Genomic DNA, 18,588 nt, shown 5'->3' on the forward strand with positions numbered 1-18,588 from the left:
GGGAACTCGTGACAACACTTAAATACACTGAGCGTTTCCTGAGCTCAGTCCAGTGGAAGTTCCCCAAGGCACAGAGAAGGCATCTGGCCCCCAGAGCTAGGTCTCTACCCCTCCCCCCAATTTGGTCCAGGCTTCCTACAGCACTGTTTGGCTATGGCACAGAGAAGAGCATCTCCCCAGGGGAGGAGCGTCCAAGAGCCCCTCTTTAGCTGAAAGCTAATGCCCATGTTTGAGATAACCGTGAGCAAGGTGCCATCCCTACCCAGTGGGTGAAGTGAGAGCAGCTGCACCAGAGGGACTGTTACATTTCCCCAGTGTAGACATGGCACCAACATCCCCACACCAGCCTTGCCCCTCACCCCTCCTCCCACCCCACCCCATCCTGGGCTCAGGGCTAGACGCAGGAGAGACCCAAAATGAGAGAGAACTAGGCCAGGCAGTTACTCAGTAGATTCATTTGCAGGAAGGGCATTCCTACCCTGAGTCCCAAAAATCTGCATTTGTGACATCAACACAATTAGAGCAAGTAGAAGGGAGTGTACATCAGGCTTGGGAGGGTAAGGCACTGGTCTGTTTGCGTGGAAGGAGGATGGGGCTTAGCGACACAGAACCATTTCCTGGAGGGGCCAGTGGGTAGAGGACATGGAGATGTCGGCATTTGGAGGGGCCGGTGGAGCTAGTTCACATAAGGCATCAGTACGGGCAAAGGGTCAGGTGTCAGGCACCAAATCAGCAAAGCAAATGTAGCGTGTCCCCCAAGATTTGCTGTGCTTAAGGCTTGTCCCCCTCTGGTCACAGCACCCAGCAAGCTGCGCAGCATAAAGCAAGATCTTCAGCCAGTCTTGCTGGTGCCCAAGGCTGGGGCAAAGCAGGGCAGGTGTGGGGCCCCATTCCTGGTTTGGACTGTCTGCTGTGAGAGACGCAGGTTCCAGCCCAGGGATGGGGCACCTCCTCGGAGAGTGAGCCGGAATGTACCCTCCCTTATGTCATCTCGACAGATCTGGAGAGGGAAGAGCCGAGGGGGTCAGGGAGTTCCCTGATGTGGATAGTTGCTCCTGCGCTTTCAATACGGTGTATTCGACACACACTGGCCGAGATATCTGGAAGCCCTTCCAGGCCCATGCTGCCCAGCTGCTGAGCCAGGCTGCCTACTGGAGTCAGGGTGACAAGATGCCTCTCTCCAGCAGAACCTGCTCTTTTAATCGACTCTCCAGCTGGTGCTGCTCCCTGACCTCTGCAGGGCTCCTGCTGCTGCTCTTCCTGATTACAAGGCTGGGCTCTCCCTAGCACAGCTCCTGGTGCTAGACACCCTGCGTGAAGAGATGCTTCGAATTCCCATGTCCAAATTCAAACCATCTTGTGCCTTTTCTCCCATCAACCCCCCCTCACAACTGAACTGCCCCCACCTGCAGCAGAGTTTACTGGGCATGAGCCCAGAGCTGACATCATACCAGGCAAAAAGACATCCCCTGCTGCCTCTGGCTGTCTGGTCACCCCAATTGCAAGGCCAGGAGCTGGGGTGCAGGGAGCTGCCCTAGGCTGGGGGTTAATTCAGGCAGAGAGACTGGGTCTTCAGAGGAACTGGGACTCAGCCCCCCCGTCTTTGCAGGCATCTGGCTTTTCACCCTGCAAAGACACAGATCAGTCAGGGACCCTCACGACATTCCAGACACCGGGAGGGGCGTAGAGAGGAAATGGCTGCAGTCGCATTGCTGGAGCACTAAGCCTCGGCCCCTGCCCTTGCCTTGCTCCCCTCCCAGCCGGCCCTGGCCTTTAGCCCCAGCGGGCACCCTGCCAGGGAGGCAGGCAGGCTCGAGCTGCTTGTTCTTTGGGCAGGCAGGACAACAGCTATTCCAGCAGTTCCACCAGTAGAGGGGCGTCCCCGAATCTGGCTAGTGGGCATCCTTTGGGCATGAGCTGGCCAAGGTGCTACTGCAGCTCATTGCCCAGAGCCTGGGGAGCAGGGCGCTGTGAGCGTGGTGCACTGGGAACAGCTGCCCACACAGGGTTTCATGCATTGCCAGGGTCCACTCACCGTGTACATCTCACAAACCATCTTGAACAGAGCACTCTGCGCTCGCTCCTGGAGAGCGTCTGTGTGTTTCTGAGCAGGAGAGAGAGAGGACAAATCGGTGTCAGCAACTGGACAAGCCCATTCCAGGGCTCAGCCTCTGGCTGGAGAAGGCAGGCAGGTGCTCAGTAATTCCTCCAGGAATCTAGACATGCCTTTTGCTAGGGCTGCTGCCTGGAACACAAGCGACAGCTCTGCAGCGCTTTGCTCCGGACGCACAGGACGAGATGGAGTGAGATCGGATGGTGCTACCTGACTGCGTCAGTCGCTACCTGCATGGTGCCCTCAGCATTCACCGGGGTCCCTGTTTGAGCAGCTGCAGAATGGGTGTGTTTCTTGTCAGCACAAAACCAGGGCTTGTGTCTGAGCACAGCGCAGCCTCTTGGGGGCTATGGCTCGGGTACAGAACATGCAGCCCGCCAGGGAAAGTCAGTGTGAAATCCCCTTGCGGCCCAAGGCCCAAATCATTGCACCCATGGGGGACATCGGTCACACCTGGGCCAAGTGGGTACAATGTGTCACCTGAGCAGAACAGCAGCATCAGGCCCCCACGTGGCCCAGGTGTAAGTGACGCGACGTGGTGTCAGGCAGGGGAGTGCCACGCCTCAAGCAGGACGGGCTCAAGGGGACACAGCAGAACTGCATGCAGGGAGCTCACACTGCACCTGGCTGGAGCCAGTCCCTTGGATTCAGTTTCCTGAGCAGATTCACCCCAAAGCAAGTGGATGTTCATAGAATCATAGAATATCAGGGTTGGAAGGGACCTCAGGAGGTCATCTAGTCCAACCCCCTGCTCAAAGCAGGACCAATCCCCAACTAAATCATCCCAGCCAGGGCTTTGTCAAGCCTGACCTTAAAAATATCTAAGGAAGGAGATTCCAACACCTCCCTAGGTAACGCATTCCAGTGTTTCTCCACCCTCCTAGTGAAAAAGTTTTTCCTAATATCCAGCCTAAACCTTCTCCACTGCAACTTGAGACCATTACTCCTCATTCTGTCATCTGCTACCACTGAGATCCATCCTCTTTGGAATCCCCTTTCAGGTAGTTGAAAGCAGCTATCAAATCCCCCCTCATTCTTCTCTTCCGCAGACTAAACTTCCCTCAGCCTCTCCTCATAAGTCATGTGTTCCAGTCCTCTAATCATTTTTGTTGCCCTCCGCTGGACTCTTTCCAATTTATCCACATCCTTCTTGTAGTGTGGGGCCTAAAACTGGACACAGTACTCCAGATCGAATAGAGGGGAACGATCACATCCCTTGATCTGTTGGCAATGCCCCTATGTTTCCTGCCCCTTTGTCTTCACTGCAGGGCAACCAAGGGCAGCCAGATGAGGCTCATGCAGCGGCAGGGCCTGGCTGCTGAGATAAAGCATTTCCTCAAAAACTCTGCAACAACTTTCACCCTTCGCTTCACCACAAAGACAGGCTCTGTGGGTGCTTCTGAGAGCCGTTCATTCTTCCCAAATCCCACAATGCATTGCACTCAAGTCACCTACCAGAGCTAGATACCAGGTGCATGGGCTCCATAGCATTAACAGGCATGTGCTTTGGGACGCCCCCCCGTATTTCACATGCTAGGTGGCTGGTGCTCCCATGCTGTAACACCTAGCTCTGTGTGGGACTGCAAGAGACTGACCCTCTGGCTACGAGACCCACCGACTGCCCTGCCTCAGTGTTCTCAAGGGCAATAGGCCTGGGTTTTGGAGCTGAAGGTCCCAGGTTCTAGCCCGTGCTTCCCATGCACGTCTATTATCTGCAGCACATGGACGCTGCACTGAACTTCTGGCTCTGGTTGCTGCCCACTGATTCACTGTGTGGCAATGCCCATGGGCCCTGCCAGCATTTCAGCAGGAAGGCCACAAGGCACCATGTCTCCTACCCCATTGACGAGGATCCATGGCACGTAGTTATGGGGTGGGTTGAGGGCATCTGTCAGTTGAGCATTGTGGTGCATCAGCTTGTTCCCCAGATCTCCTGTCACGCAGGCCGTGATCTCAGCCAGCTGGGTAGTTGGGGCATAGACCTGCAGGCACTGCGAGGAGAGGAGTAGTCAGAACCAGTGCAGAGAGCTGGTTACCCAACTCCCCACCACATAGGAAGGCTGAGGCCAGGGGCTCTTATCTGTTCTGAACTCATTAACTCATAGTGCAGGCTGGAAGCACAACGGGCCATGGGACTCAGCCAGTCCCAGGGGCAACCCCCGTGACTGCCTGCATAATGCTAGAGTCTCCAGAGCATGTCCCAGTTCACCTGCCACCTGGGCCTCACTCCTGCAGAGCACCTCTGGAGTGAGGGCAGGTGCCTGGTGGCAGCACGGAGGGGAAAGCGTCCTCGCAGTCCACATGGGATGGCTGAGGCGTGGCAAGAAATGGACATGGCCTTGTCCTTGTCACTAAGCTGCAAATGGCCAAGGCCGGATGTCCCACCAGGCACAGATTGGCAGGAAATGCCAGCCCTTCTGGGCGTTGGGTCAAGACACTTGATTGGACCTGGGCAGGGAAACAAGGGGCAAGTGGAAGGGGGGTTACTGTGGGGTGGGTGCAGAGACCAGCTGGCTGAGGCAGCTCCCCCCAGGACTTGATTGAACCAACGGAGTTTTATAGCTCTGGGCCCGCCCAGCACTGCCAACATACAGCTGCAAGATTCTCGACCACAGAGCCCGCCGATTCCATGCAGAAGATCACAGGGAAAGACTGATCAAAGTCCTTCAGCTGGTACATCAGGCAGGTCTGGAAGAGCAGGGCAAGCCACAGTGTTAGTGCCCTGAGCCCAGCGGGAACATACCCAGGAGCAGAAGCCCTGTCTGAAGAGCCCAGAGAGGCTGTGCCCCGGGGGTTCTCCAGCTGGCAGAGCCTAACATGACCAGCTTCTCCTCCTAGGGAGAGAGGAATGGCTGCAGGGGGAGCCCCACACTTCACTGTCAACTGGGAGAGTCCTATGGAGTCCTTTCCCCAAGGTGGGATGATGCTGAGAGGCCTATAATGAGGCAGCTGAGGGGCAACCCCCCCGAATCCGCTATCTGTGGAAGGCCCCGGGGAAGGTGTTGCTGCTCTCTGATGTTCACCCCGAGATGTCCTGGCTCACCCCCATAGATCACACCTGGGTCTGGCTCCCGATGCCAGCACAGCTGCCTGAGTGGTTCCTGGACTCTGCCCTGTGGGGCCAGGGGCCTCCTTGCTCCTTCCCTTGTGCCAGCAAGGATGTGAAACTCAGCAACTCGAGTGTCACATGGTGACTGTGCTGAGGCCACACGTGGGACAGGGCCTAATTCCACCCCAGGCTAGTCCCATAGCAGAGCCCTTGCGGCTCTCACCATGGGCCCCACCTCCGGGCCAGGGACGAGGGAGCCCTGCCCCCTCCTCCCCCACTCCAAGCACAGCTAGTGAGTCCAAGTCGCCCCTGGCTCAGTGACACAGGGGTGGGGCGGAGTGTGGGGGGTCCCATCACCTAACCAGGAGCCACTGTTTCCTTCCATCCCGCTGTCCTGCACATTCCACCGACAGCACACCCCCCCCCCCTCAATCCTAATGCCATGCCTGGGGCCAGCCCCACCTCAATCATGTTCCCCTTGCACTCTGGTTCGCCATGCTGGCATTCGAACTGCCACTTCCCGCTGACGTTCTTCTCCTGCAAAGGAAACCGAGTCAGAGCCTAAGATAACACTACCCCTCCCCCACACTTCCCCCTCGCCCCATAGCGTGTGCCCCACACGCCCTGCCAGGATCAGGGCAGTGGGGGGAGGGAAGACCAGGCTATGGGGACAGAACAGTCATGCAGTCCCTACCCTTGGCTCAAACTGGGGTGCAGGGCCCTTCCCCCCCCCTCTGCAGCCAGAGACTCTGCCGCTTACCTGGGCATTTCCGTACGGCACCAGTGTGATGTTCATGATGTCACTGAGCATCACCCAGGTGGGGAAGAGCTGGGTGACCAGGAAGCCGCGGCAGGCCGGGCACAGGCTCTCGTAATACAGGCTCAGCGACACAGGGTCGGCTGCCTGGGGGCGGCGGTAGAAGTTGGTGCATTGCTTCTCCACCTGCGGGCAGTGAAAGATACGGGGAGCGGGGATGAGCAGCAGGGTTGGGACCGGCAGAACCAGGACTGGCACAGACCCCATTGCCCCAAAGAGCGAGCTGGGACCCGGCCATCCTGAGCTCTGGTTCCGGCTCGGTCACAGGCAAACCGGGCGTGCACAAGGGAGTCATGAGCCTCTTGGGGCATGTGGAGGAGAAACCTGACCCTGCTGGGAGCCACCAGGGTGCTGCAGCAGCTGCTCTGCTCAACCCGTTTATGCAACAGCCAGCAAGGGGCCTGGGGACAAAGTCCCTTCCCCAGAGGCGCTTGACGGACAGGATGGGGGTGCCACCCGGAGTCGTGTTTAAATAGCAACCAAGTGAGCTGGTGCCGACAGGTGCACGGAGGGTCCCTGTCCTAGGACTGTGCTCTGCCTCCAGCCCAGCTCATTTGTATTTTAGAGGAAACAGCTGGGAGACCTGCCAGCCCTCCCCAAGAATCCAGGCCAGAAGGGAAGTGAAACAGGATGCCGGGGCTTTCAGTGGGGCTTTCTGGGGAGCTGCAGCCGAGCCTGCCACACACCAAACAGCTGCTGGGGCTTTCCAAGGGGATTTTCTCAATCCACTTGGTTCAAACGTGCACTTCAAACGCTTAGCGAAATGAGTCCACACCCCACGGAGGGATTGGGGGGTGGGGGAAACATCCAGGTCCAGAGCACTCAAGGGCTTTTTTCCTTCTGGTTCCGAGTGCACATCCGGGCCCCTAGACTCTCTCCTGCTTCAACGTCCCATCAGACCCAGTTCTGGCTTCTGTTCAATGGGCAGAATCCAACCCAGCAACTGGGGCATTAGCAGACAAGCCTGTAAGCAACACACGCAGCAGAGCCTGGCTCCCGTTGGCAGGCCGGGCCTGCGGGGCCCATGGGGCCAGAGCTCAGGGCTCTGGCTCTGGCTCCCATCGCCAGGCTGGACCTATGGGGACAGACCCTGGGGCTCTGGCTCACGTTGCTAGGCCAGGCCTGTGGGGCCCATGGGGACAGACCCCGGCCAGGGCTCTATCTCCCATCACCAGGCTGCGCCTGTGGGGTCCATGGGGACTAGGTGACCAGATGTCCTGATTTTATAGGCACAGTCCCGATATTCAGAACTTTGTCATATATAGGTGCCTATAACCCCCCACCACTGATTTTTTACACTTGCTGTCTGGTCACCCGAATGGGGACAGACCCCCGGGGCTCAGGCTCCTGTCGCCAGGCCGGGCCCGCGGGGACAGACCCCCGGGGCTCGGGCTCCTGTCGCCAGGCCGGGCCCGCGGGGTGGACTGAAGCTGAGAGTTTGGAGTAGCGTCTGGTCAGGGCTGCCAGTTTCTGAGCCCCGCACTCTGAAGCCCACGCAGTGGTTGTGCAGCTTCAGGCCCCGCTCCCGCTCCGTCATGGGAGGGTTATTAATGGCTGCTGTGCTCAGAGCGGCAGAAAAAGCAGAAGTATCACCAATACCCCCACACAGCTGGATGGGGTGAGGGCAGAGCAGGCTGGGCCGTGGCAAGGGTGCGGGGACGGAGGTCAGGAGCTGCACGGCAGCGCAGCTCTCCCATGGGGATGGCAAATGGACCAGGGCCCCAGCTGGCTCCCTCTTGAGCCAGGGACAGGGGCCAGCTTCCCCCTGCCCTGCAGGCTCTCTCCTGAGCCTGCCCACGTCAGGGAGGCCAGGGGCAGCTCTGAGCCACCAGGCGAGGCGCAGGGTCCGAATGGCGGGGCTCCCCCAGCCTGAGGCTTCTGCCAGCGCTGAAGGCCTGGGCTCGGCTCAGGGGGTGACTAAGGAACAGGGAGGTGTGGGGAGTTAGCCGGAGCTAGGAGGCTGTTCAGCACCATGAAGAGCTCAGGATCCAGGCGCTGCAGCGTGCTGCCCCTTTAGGCCTGGGGCCACGGCCACAGGCAGTCACTGGCACTGGGCACTGCTACCCCTGGATCATAGGGTAAAGAGCAGGAACCAGACGCTTGCTGGGTCCCATGTACAACCCCTGTGGGGGCGGGGGGGGGGGGGGGAGGCACAGCGTTGTCTGCGCTGCTCCCAGTGAGGCACAGGAGATTACAATTAAGAGCTTGGATCCTGGTGCCTAGATATTGGGGTGATGGACAAATTCTACGCTGGGCAGGCAGGAACTCAGGCTGGGGGAGTGGGGGGTTCTTTCTCCGCCTTGTGCTTATTTTTCCCAGCTCTGCCCCTATCCTGAAGCTCATGGGGATAGGGCTGCTGCTGCTGCAGTGGAGAGCTGAGGGGGGCTAGCCCCTAGAGGCAAACCTCTCTCCCTTCCCCACAGCGCCCGAGGAACGCCTCCTCTTATGGACACATCCACAGCCAGGAGCCCAGGGGCTTGTGGCCTGCGAGTCTGCTCGGGGCAGGCTGGGTGCCTGCTGAGTGGGTTGCAAGGCCCCAGCCCCAGGGGGAAGGAGTCAGCACTGTCTGCCTTTTACCCAGCCTTGCCCCTGCGAAAGCGAGGGGACAAGGGATGGGAAGGGATTTGCTGTGTCTCACAGGGGGCCCGTAGGCAACACTGGTGTTGGAGTATCAGTGAGTACATGTACTCCCCCCGAGTCTCCAGGGGTCTGAGCCGGTTTCTCTGCGGTCAGGGTCACTGAGGGGGAAGCTCAGCTCAGCCTTGTTGTGAAAGGACCAGGCAGGTTCTCCGCTTTCCCAAGACCAGAGAGGAAGCAGCTGCTGCCAAACCCACAGGACAGAGCAGGGCGAGATGCCAGCTCCCCAGCTCCTGCTTGGAGCTCCCCAAGGACAGGCTGCCCTGAGTCGTCCCCCTTACCTGGCAGGCCATGGCAATCTTCCAGGAGCTGCACAAGAGCCTGGGCGGGTAGTTACAGGCTGGCAGGGAGTCCCCACCGCTCACAGCCCAGAGGGCCAGGGCAGCCAGCAGCCAGCGGCTCATGGTGCGATCAGCCTGGAGGGGAGCCAGAGTGAGTAGAGCTGGGGAAGGAGCTGGGACTTTCAACGCTCTCTGGTCCCGCCTTCAGCTGCCTGCCTGCCTGCCCGCCCAACTCGGCCTGTTCTTCCTCCTCCTGTGCCTGCCCCACCTTCCAGCTCAGCCCCTGCTGACACCCGGAACAGCAATCACATCTGGGCACCAGAGAGGGGGCAGGGGACAGTGGGACGGAACGAGCCGTGCACTGACCACCTCCTGCACACACCTTTCACTGTATGGGGGTAACACCCCCAAACCCCGGGGAGGGGTCAGGGTGCTAGGTGCTGTACAACCTCCCAAAGGGGCTCACAGTCTACATGCAGGACAAGGGGGAACAGGTGAGGCAGCGGTGGGATGGAGGTGAAGGCAGCAGGCTGGCAGGACAGGACAGTGGCGCTGCGGAGACCGAGAGAGAGGGTCTCCCTCTGTCCCAGGGCAGCATTGCTCGGAGCTGCCTGGCCCCCATTGTGCCTGTTGAAATCAGCAGCAGTCCCCCTGGAACGCACGGAGACCAGGAGGCTCCCAGGGCTGGGCTGGGGCCTGCTCCCTTCCCAGCAGTTCAATGGGGGATTTATTTGCACAGGAGGGTGAATCGGCCTGTAACCCACCCCCTGGGGAAAGGGCCCCTTGCTGCCCCCAGAGCCAAGGCTGCTTCCCAGGTGCCGTGGGGCAGGCAGGCTCAGAGGCAGCTCAGGGAATTAGTGCCCCGGAGGCTCTCAGCCCCCCCTGCTTCACATTGGGGGCAGGCTGGCAGGAGAGGGGTCTGCACAGCCATAGGCTCAACCCCTCCCAATTAGATGAGGGACAAGGGGCTACACATGCACAGCGCCCTCCCCAGCCCTCCCCACTGGCTGCCTGCTCCACCACGTCTGCGCACACACCATTCCTTGGGCCCCAGCAGACACTGAGCGAGCGCCACGCATGGCCTCCTGGCTGCTGGCAGGTCACACCACAGCCCTGCTGCTCCGACTGGCACGCCAGGGCAATGGCCTTGGGCATTACCTGGGGGAGGCCCTTTTGAACTGGTGAGAAGTCGAGAGGCTCAGGATGTTGCCTGGGCAGAACAGCTTGCATTGGCACCCTGGCCACAGGCTCCCTGTGCGACTTGTCCAGCCCCCAGGCGGGCGGGTGGCCAGCAGTTGCTGAGGGAAGAGTGGAAAGCACCATGCAAGCCCTGGGTGCAGGTCTATGCTGGGGTGAACATAGGACACCCTGTGGCATTCCCACGGCCGGTTCCATAGATAAAATGCTACAAGCTACTGTCCCCAATGGCCATGGGGAGACTTCTACACATGACCCCCACGCTGAGCCAACAGCCCCTATCCCCCTGCATTACCCTGAACAGTGCCCGAGGACACCAAGTCCCAGAAGTGCTGGCTACTTCCCATGGCACAAAAATCTGCTGGCCACACTGATGTGAGAGATTTGAGGAACTTCCCTTTTCTAGGGAAAAACAACATATGGCCACTTCCTGCCCTGTCAGGGGGTCAGCTTGTCACAAGCTTGTCTCCCCGGGGTCCACATCTCCCCCTGCTCAGTAGGGAGAGCCTGGGACACCAGCAGCCCCCAGTTAGGGATCCAGGGCCTAATGCGCATGAGATTCAGTGACTTTCTCTTGGACGCGATGGGAAATCCACCCCATCACAAGCTGGCTGGGCAAGAGAGCTTTCCACTGCCATGGGGGCCCAGAGTCACGTCTTACTGGGGTCACATGCTCCCTCCATGGGTCCCCCATGCACTGCAGCCTCCTGTGGGCAGGCCTGGAGCAGCGCAGTTGGACCCTGGTGGGAGGGTCTTTGTCTGGCAATTGACACCTTCTAAACAACTGGACAGGCCTCTCCCTGCCAGAGGCACCTGGAGCCCTGCAGAGGCGGTGGGTGCTGCCTGCCAGAGCGTGAGCGGTGGAGAACTCCCACACGGGGCCCAGTTTTACCTGCTGTTCTCTGCAGCACAGATAACCAGCCGGCTCCTGCTCCAGAGCTCCCCAGCGAGATAATTTAACCCTCTGGGGAAAAGGCAGAAGTCAGACAAAAAACACTCCTGAACTTACAAGAACATTTTAAAAGAATTAACCCCTCCCCTCATCCAGCAGCTTCATTCTTTCAGTTTATTTCTTCCTTTGTTTAAAGTACCGTACAAAAATGATCTGACAGTAACAAATCCTGGGCTTAGGTTAGTAAACGTACACAGAAAGAGCACAGAGAATGTCTTCTGCTAACAGACAGAAGACATGGCGATTAGAGTATTTATTATTGCATATCTCATAAGAGCTAAAACCTCAGGAGTGCTCACCAGCCAAGTTCCTCTCAGACTGAGTGCAAATCCCAGCATGTCAGCCCGCCCCCCAGCAGGCAGGGACCCATGCAAGGAATCAGGCTCTTGTCTGCTCACAACCCAAACGGGCTCTTTCCTCCAATGAAATTAGGCTGCAGGCTTAAAACAAACCACCTCTGACTAATGCAGCCCAGAGCTTCCTGCAGAACAAGCAGAATTTCAGCATCCTGCACAAAGCCACATGGTCCTGAGGCCAAGAGGGGGGTTCTAGACCAGGGCCTCCTTTGCTGTCCTCCCAACCAGGCGGTGACCCCGTGCATTTGGCATGTGTGCTCCTGCCCCGAGCTTCCGCGTGCTGCACAAACTACGATGGATGGAGCCGGGAAGCAGGAGTGGCTCAGGCCCCCCAAAGCAGCTTCCCCCCTCCCCTTGTGACACTGCCCATTCCCCACCCCCACATCTCCTCTGCCCTGATGCCAGGGGGAAGATTTGCACTTTCCCCCCTACCCAGTAACCCTGGCAGCGCAGTCACCAGGCCCATAGTGGATGGAGGAGTGGAGAGAAACAAGAAGGGAACTAGCAAAGGGCCTGGCCAGGAACTGGGCACTTGGTCTCAAATCAAAGCCCCATTTCAAGGATATTAGGTCAATTTCTTCCACCCCCACATGGCAGCCAAGACAAAAGGGGAAGGCTGGCTGGGTGCTATTTCATGTTGGGCAGCCTGGAGTTGTGCAAAGCAGAACGAGCCGACTCTCTGGCTTGCGGCTTTACGTTTGCCAGGTGGGACGAGGACACGCAGAAGATGGGCCTAGAATCACAAGAGGTTCTGGTTCACATCCTGACCGAGGGTGCAGATGAGATCACAGACAGCAGAGCACAACCAAGGCGATCCAAAGATAGTGTTCTCACGGATTAACCCAGAAGACGTAAACAGCAACAGCTAAAGCAAAGCCCAAATCACAACTGGCTTATTCCAAAGGAGTCATGTCATAAAAAAAAGAAAAAGAAAGAAAGAAAGATTCATTCAAGGGCCTTGTTCTTCCACTGGAGGAGGAGAAAAAGCCAAGTTTCTAAGAGCCAAGTCAGGCATCATCAGAGAAAGTCAGCTGGGGAGGCGAGGGGCGGGGGGGAACTCTTCATTGCGTACTGGATTGAGGAGAGCAGAGCCTTCCTTCTGCAACAGGCACAGGATGCAGCCACTGACCACATTTCCATCCTCAGCAGTGTTCTAGCCACTCTGAAAGGGCCGTGCTAGCAGATGCACAGAAGCAAAGCAACCACTGGTCAGAGCATTCACATGGAGCTGGCTCAGCTCCCAGGGAGCAAAGGGGGAATTTCAAATTCCCCTGAGGAGAAGCAGGCTTGGGTCAGGCAGCAACAGACCAGGCCAAGTGGGCAGAGGGCAAGTCTCCCCCAAGGAGCTAGAACCGTCCATGCAGGGAGAGGCGGGTGAGCCCACCAACGAGAGGAGGGTGAGGCTAGAAGCAGAGGGGAGAGGTTTTCCTAATCTCAGCAGGATCCCAACACACAATGCTGGCGGAGTTACCAAGGTGCTTCCAAACACAGGACGGCTGAGGAGCCGGAACACAGCATCCCCAGCCAGCTCCCTAGCTGTGCAATGGATGTAGTGTATGTAACACCTGCCAGCCCGTGTGCCCCAGGGACAGAGCAGCACCTCTACCCCCCGCCCAGGTGCTGTACCCTACCCCAACAATCCCGCTGTCTGGCAGCACAGACAGGCGCCGTGAGCCAAGTCGCCACACTGAGGTGTGGGGAAGGCCAGCGAGGAAGTAAGTGGCTAAGTATTAATACTAATATGTACAATAGAGGGGTCAGTTTTTATGGCTTAATTTCTCAAGGAGCAAGTCAGCTTTTGGGAGAGCAGGTAGGGTTGCCCCAGCTTCTCAGGGGGTCTCGTGTGCTTTGCTGCCTCCTGGCGCAGGGACATGGACTCCAACCAGCCAAAAGCTGGGGGTGATCTTCCTGACCAATCGAGTCACCATCTCCTAGGCCTCTCCCGAGGGAGCTTTACCTCCCTGAGCCTCCCACCTACTGACAGCTGCCACACTGGGCTAAACTCACTGGCTCTGCCCTTCATTGCCCAGAGATCCCCAAATCCAGTCCTCAGTGTCCCCCTGTGCCAAGGGGGTCGAAGGAGCAGCAGCCATTGTGGCTGCTGACCTCAGCCTGAAGCTAACTCCCTTCTTGCCCCACACATGCGGCTCACTTTGGCCAGCACGTGGCTGGACCCAGCCGCGAGTCCTCCAGCCACCTCGCTCCACTGGCTGACACTGGCGGAGTCCAGGGAGCTCAGACAGCCGAGCTCCACCCAGCGAGGAGACGCCAGCACTCGCTCGCTGAGCCCCGAGTCCGTTCCCACCAGTGCCGCAGGGCACGTGGACGGGGGGGAGAAGAGAGACCCATGCTCACGCCGCCACGCGTAGGGCCACATCAGCTCCTGCAATTCCCAGTGCCACGAGAGCCCAGGGCAGGCCGCACTGGGCTCCACCCACACCATTTCCAGAGGAGCTAGAGAGGAAACCAGGCCCCAGCAGCAGGACATGAACAGCAGAGCTGATGGTGCAGGGGTGGGAAGGGTGCGGGGAGTAGCGTGGTCGTGGCAACGAAGCGCATCCAAAACTCTTCCCCGCCCCAGCGCGCCCACACACAGCATGCGCACGACGGGACGCACTCCCCGCCCCAGCAGATCTCACACATGCTCCCTACCCTGCCAGCTGAGGTCTCCCCCGCCCACCTCGCACCTAACCATGCCGCGACTGACACAGACCAAGCGTCTGCCTCCAGCTGGGAGGGAGCATAAGGCCTTTGGAGACAGACCAAGGGGTGAGGAGCACCTCCCTAGAGCTGGGCAGGCACAGTGCCAAGGGGAGAGTGCCATGGGATACCAAGCATCACCCCTCAACCCTCCTGGCACTGCCAGCCACACTGGGGCAGAGGGGCAGGCACTGCAAGGGGCTGGTGCCTACTGAGGCCCGACATGGAGGGAGAGGTACCACATCCCACCCAGGAAGCTTCCCAAACCATTTTGCTCGGTCGAAGAGAACCCCCCGTCTCACCCAGTAGGTAACACTGGCCCCTGCCCCACAGCAGTCAGACCTATGCCCTGCACTGCTGCCTGGCTCAGGCATCATTAGGAAACACACAGCAATTCTCCTGCTCCCTCGTACTAAAACGGACACGATTGGAAATACTACAGAAATCCCCAGCTCCTTCCCCAGGGCTAAGCTCCATGCCCGCTCCCTACAGTACTCAGGATTAGAAGTGCTTCGGAAACAGTTGGCTTTGCATACATAGTTCTACCTCATGCATACACATTGCTCCCTGCTGAAGCCCCGGGCCGGAGGGGCACGGCCGGCCGAGTCCACACCTTTCCCTTGCAGGAGGGCCTCTCTTTGCATAGGGCTCGCAGCATCAGACATTCCAGGCACCTCTGACTTCACGTTCTCCCAGGGCCGGGGATGTGCTCGGTCTGTCGCTGCCCAGGGCTTGCATATCATAACAAGGGTTCTGCATACGAATGAGCACTAGCAAGCAGCTGATTATAAAATAACCGTATTCACATGGCTACAGTTCGCTGTGATCAGGGACACTGAGGAGACTTCCCAGAAGCAATGGACAAGCACAGCTGTGCATCCCCCAGGGGCAGCCAAGGGAAGCACTGGTACCAACATGGATTTCACAGCTTAGCTGGCACAACCAAGGCGAAACGGGGGGTTAGTAACAAACTAATCTAATGGGGCCCCCCCAGCAAGCCACACACAGAGGTTTCATGGAATGTGCTGCCAACACCTGGCTTCTCCGCCAAGGAGCCAGCGTGCTGTGCCCTCGCCAAGCCCTTCAATGATCAAGTGCCCCCTTTTCTAGCTCTCCCTGGGTGAGGCTGGTGCCCCGCAGACCAAAGGCCAGCGCTCACTCCAGTCCACAATATTACTGAAGTGGAGGGAAAGGCGAGAATGCTTTTAGCAACGACCACTCGGGGGTCAGGCAAGAGCACTACCTGCCCCGTCCCCGCAGGGCTGGTCCCACCAGCGCTCTGGGACAGGGGCAGCACCAGAGTTATACGCGAGACGGGGCCGCTGGGCTGGCGACCCCACGGTGCACCCCGGACCTAGGAACTGAGCTGTACAGCGACACACAGTGGGGGAGTGGGAACTGCGAAGGGAGAGACAAAGCCCCACAGCAATTAGCCTGCGACTGGACTCCTCCTCAGCAAGGCTGAAGTCACGAGCGGCTTTTCCATCCCAAGCCGACGGCCCAGCGTTGCCTCCCCGTCGGCCAGCGTCCAGCTGGGTTTCTACTGCTGAGCGAGCGGGACACCAGGAGCAGGTCACAACATCCCACAGGCTCTGGAGGGGCAGGAGACTCATCTAGACAAGGGCCAGAGCCTGAGGAGGAGCCAGAGACAGCCATTGTGTTCTGCGTCAGTGGCTCATCTGGCAGGTGGCTGGGAGAGGACCGGGTAAGCCAGTGTGACATTCAGGGAGTCATTGTGCTGCACCAGGGACATGTGTTTGTAATGCAGAACCAGGTCCTTCAGGGATGCGTACAGGTTGTAGGGCTCGGCAAAGCCGTAGCCGGTCACCGTCTTGTAGATCACACAGTGCTTGGTGTCTCCATCCACCCTGCCGGGGAAGCAGAAACACACGAGTCACCGGGGCTGCCGTCAGGAGCCGGGGACCCCTCCCACAAGCCATGCAAGATGAGAGAGGCCCGCCACTCCCCGCCTCCCAGGGGCGGCCCGCGGGGGACGAGAGACCCCCACGTCCCTGCAGGAATCGACCAGCCTATCTGCGAACTTAGCAGAGAAGCTTCAGCCCTGCGTGTCGGGAGCTGAGCCTGCTCCAGGCATCACGCCTGCGCCCAATCAGCCTGTTCTCCCCTGATGGGAGAGCCCAGCAGTCCCTTGCACACCCTGCTTCGGCCGGCCCGCCTTCCCCAGCCGGGCTGGGGCTGGCAGTCCGAGGGAGACCCACGGTGGCCCTGCAGAGGGGGAGGGAACTCACACCACGGAGCAGGCATAGCAGCCCTTCTGACTGCTCTCGCGGATCAGGAAGGTGCCGTCGCGCTTGCCACACAGCATCTCCTCCGCCTGCACACGGTTGATTTTCCCCACGTACCAGGTGCGCTCCTCATGGTGCGGCAGCTCCTCCTCATCGTCCATCATGGAGTACTGGCTGCAAGACAAGCCCGGGGCTGAGCAGACCCTTCCCCCACAGGGTATGCGCCCACTGCTGGGGGAGGCCAGGCCAGTTCCGCTCCCACACGCAGAGCTACGTTGCTATGCAGGAGACCCCAGCCTAGAGCAGTGCCTCCCCAGCTCCAGCACCTTCCCAAATACCCCCTGGGCCTTTGACCCTTCCCCATGGCTCAGTCCCCAGTCCCCTGCTCCACCAGGCACCCGAGGCACCCAGGGAGCTCTCACGGTAACCTGAGGGAGGCTGACAGCGTCAGGGCCTGGTACCAGCTTTGAGCCCGCAGTCCTCGGCCCCTGCAGCCCACAAGCCACCAGCACAGAGGCAACGTCAGTGCCGACAGAAGCCCCTGAAACACAGGCAGCTGCATCTCCCCCATGTCTCAACACCCCGTGAGGAGGAGCTCTACAGCCAGCCTGGTGAGAGCACAGGGCTGGGGACCGGGAGCTCCTGCTCCCAGCCCAGCCCAGCCATCGTCGCGCTGCGTGAGTCCCTGCCCCGCTCTGCATCTCAGCTCCGCCCTCCGTAGCACGGGGCTGGGACCCGGCGCCGGGGGCTAGCCGTGTGTGCAGTGCTCTGCACTGCAGTAGCAGAGCGAGGCCTCGAGGGGGAAGCAATGCTCGGGCCACTCCTCCACTCAAAGCCAGGCCAGGCTGGAAGGGCTCTCCGAGCAGCCCGCAGTGCCCCATCGCGCTGGGCGCAGTGGGGAGGGACACTTACTCCTCCGTCTCATTCTTGATGCCCAGCCATTCATTGATTTTCTTCTGCCGGGCCCCCTTCTGCGTCAGCCACCTGGGGGAGGAAGACGAGAACTGAGCGATTTGCAGGGCGGGAGAGGAGCAGCTTTTCATTCCGGCCTCCTTCACAAACTGATCCACCAGGGGGCAGAATCCCCCACGGAATGAGCCAAGCAGGCAGGATTGGGCCCAGCTGCCCCTTGAGCTGAGCCCCACAGGGCACAAGGAGGGCGTACCGGGGCCAGAGCCCCAAACACGGCTGGACGCCCAGCCAGAAGCCAGCCGGGATCAGTGAGCAGCAAGGACAGATCACAACTGGGGCCACAGAAGGGCCCAGGGGCTGCTTCTTCCCTCACTCCCAGGCCAGAGCCGGGAGCTGGGGCAGAGGGACGGGGCAGGCCGCGGCACCTACACCAGGTACTGGTCCCGAAGCTTGCGCAGCTGCATCAGGTCCGGCTTGAGGCTGTTCATGCGCTTGTCGATCTCCCGGTTCTCTGAGGCCTGTTTCTTCAGGTCCTGCTCCAGCTTCATCTTGCTGTCATGGATCTCAGTGACGCGGGACTTCAGCTTCTCGGAGTTCATCAGGATCCTGCCGGGGAGGGCACAGGAGTTACGAGCTGGGGAGGGGAACCTGGGCCTGATGCCGGAGCCAAAGGGGAAGGGCTGCCGGGCAGCTGGAGCTGGCTGGTGGAGGGGCAGGGGGGGGAAGGACTGGGAGCAGCTGCAGTGTGGTAGGGCTGCGGGGTGACAGGAAAATCAGGCAAGCAGTTTGCCTTGCAAAGGAACTAGCCCTGCTCCATTCAGGCTCCGCCCATCCCCGAGGCATCTGAGCACCCACAGCTAGGGTGGAGATTGCCCTGGGGCCTGTGCCCCTGGCAGCGCCAGGCTGGGCCCTCACCGCTGCACCTCCTTCTCATTGCCCTCCCGCCGGAAGCGCTCGATGTACTCCTTGCTGCACTTCTCCTGCGTCTGGCACTGCTCCTCGAAGATCTTGATGGTTTCGTTGAAGGCCTCGATCGCCGTCCTTTTCATCTGCAGCTCCTGGGGGGAGGGGGCACTCTGAGTGAGAGCCGAGAATCGGGGCCCAGCCCAGTCCCCTGCCTTCCCAGCAACGCCCCAACTGCACCCCACCCTGGGCTGCCCAGCAATGGTCTGATCCCCAGCCCAGCCCTCCCAGCCACGCCTCAGCCCCCAGCCGGAACCGTCTTCTGAGGTCCTACAGCCTCTCAGCGAGGCGACTCTGCCAATTCCTCCCCCTTCACCAGCAGGCTGGGTATCTGCACCCCAGCGCAGCTCCCCCAGGGCTCTCCA

At 59.7% G+C, this 18,588-nt stretch overlaps 2 protein-coding genes across 9 annotated transcripts in view; both read right to left on the reverse strand.

The window, feature by feature from the left end:
* Window positions 1-435: 435 nt before the first annotated feature.
* On the reverse strand, window positions 436-11,070 carry IFI30 (IFI30 lysosomal thiol reductase). Of its 4 annotated transcripts, XM_073324595.1 has the most exons (9): window positions 10,987-11,070; window positions 10,056-10,195; window positions 8,898-9,032; window positions 5,923-6,105; window positions 5,625-5,699; window positions 4,706-4,801; window positions 3,952-4,104; window positions 2,036-2,104; window positions 436-1,626 (listed from the first exon to the last, which is right to left on the reverse strand). In XM_073324595.1, exons 2-9 carry the CDS (start codon window positions 10,125-10,127, stop codon window positions 1,573-1,575), a joined length of 837 nt encoding a protein of 278 aa, XP_073180696.1. In that variant the 5' UTR covers window positions 10,128-10,195; window positions 10,987-11,070; the 3' UTR covers window positions 436-1,572. The 4 variants fall into 4 exon arrangements, with proteins under 4 accessions (XP_073180696.1, XP_073180697.1, XP_073180693.1 ...); XM_073324596.1 differs by lacking the exon at window positions 10,056-10,195 and having other exon boundaries at window positions 10,987-11,057; XM_073324592.1 differs by lacking the exon at window positions 10,987-11,070 and having other exon boundaries at window positions 10,056-10,235.
* A 71-nt stretch (window positions 11,071-11,141) lies between these two features.
* PIK3R2 (phosphoinositide-3-kinase regulatory subunit 2) overlaps window positions 11,142-18,588 on the reverse strand; it is a 38,233-nt gene continuing 30,786 nt past the window's right edge. For all 5 annotated transcript variants that reach the window (XM_073324589.1, XM_073324588.1, XM_073324591.1 and 2 more), the window contains 5 exons: window positions 18,176-18,318; window positions 17,690-17,866; window positions 17,261-17,332; window positions 16,352-16,522; window positions 11,142-15,970 (listed from right to left, as the gene is read on the reverse strand). In XM_073324589.1, coding sequence (XP_073180690.1) covers window positions 15,778-15,970; window positions 16,352-16,522; window positions 17,261-17,332; window positions 17,690-17,866; window positions 18,176-18,318 — 756 coding nt within the window. In that variant the 3' untranslated portion in view covers window positions 11,142-15,777. The remainder of the gene's footprint in view (window positions 15,971-16,351; window positions 16,523-17,260; window positions 17,333-17,689; window positions 17,867-18,175; window positions 18,319-18,588) is intronic.

Source organism: Lepidochelys kempii, chromosome 25 (genome assembly GCF_965140265.1).
Source record: "Lepidochelys kempii isolate rLepKem1 chromosome 25, rLepKem1.hap2, whole genome shotgun sequence".
Lineage (NCBI taxonomy): Eukaryota > Metazoa > Chordata > Testudines > Cheloniidae > Lepidochelys > Lepidochelys kempii.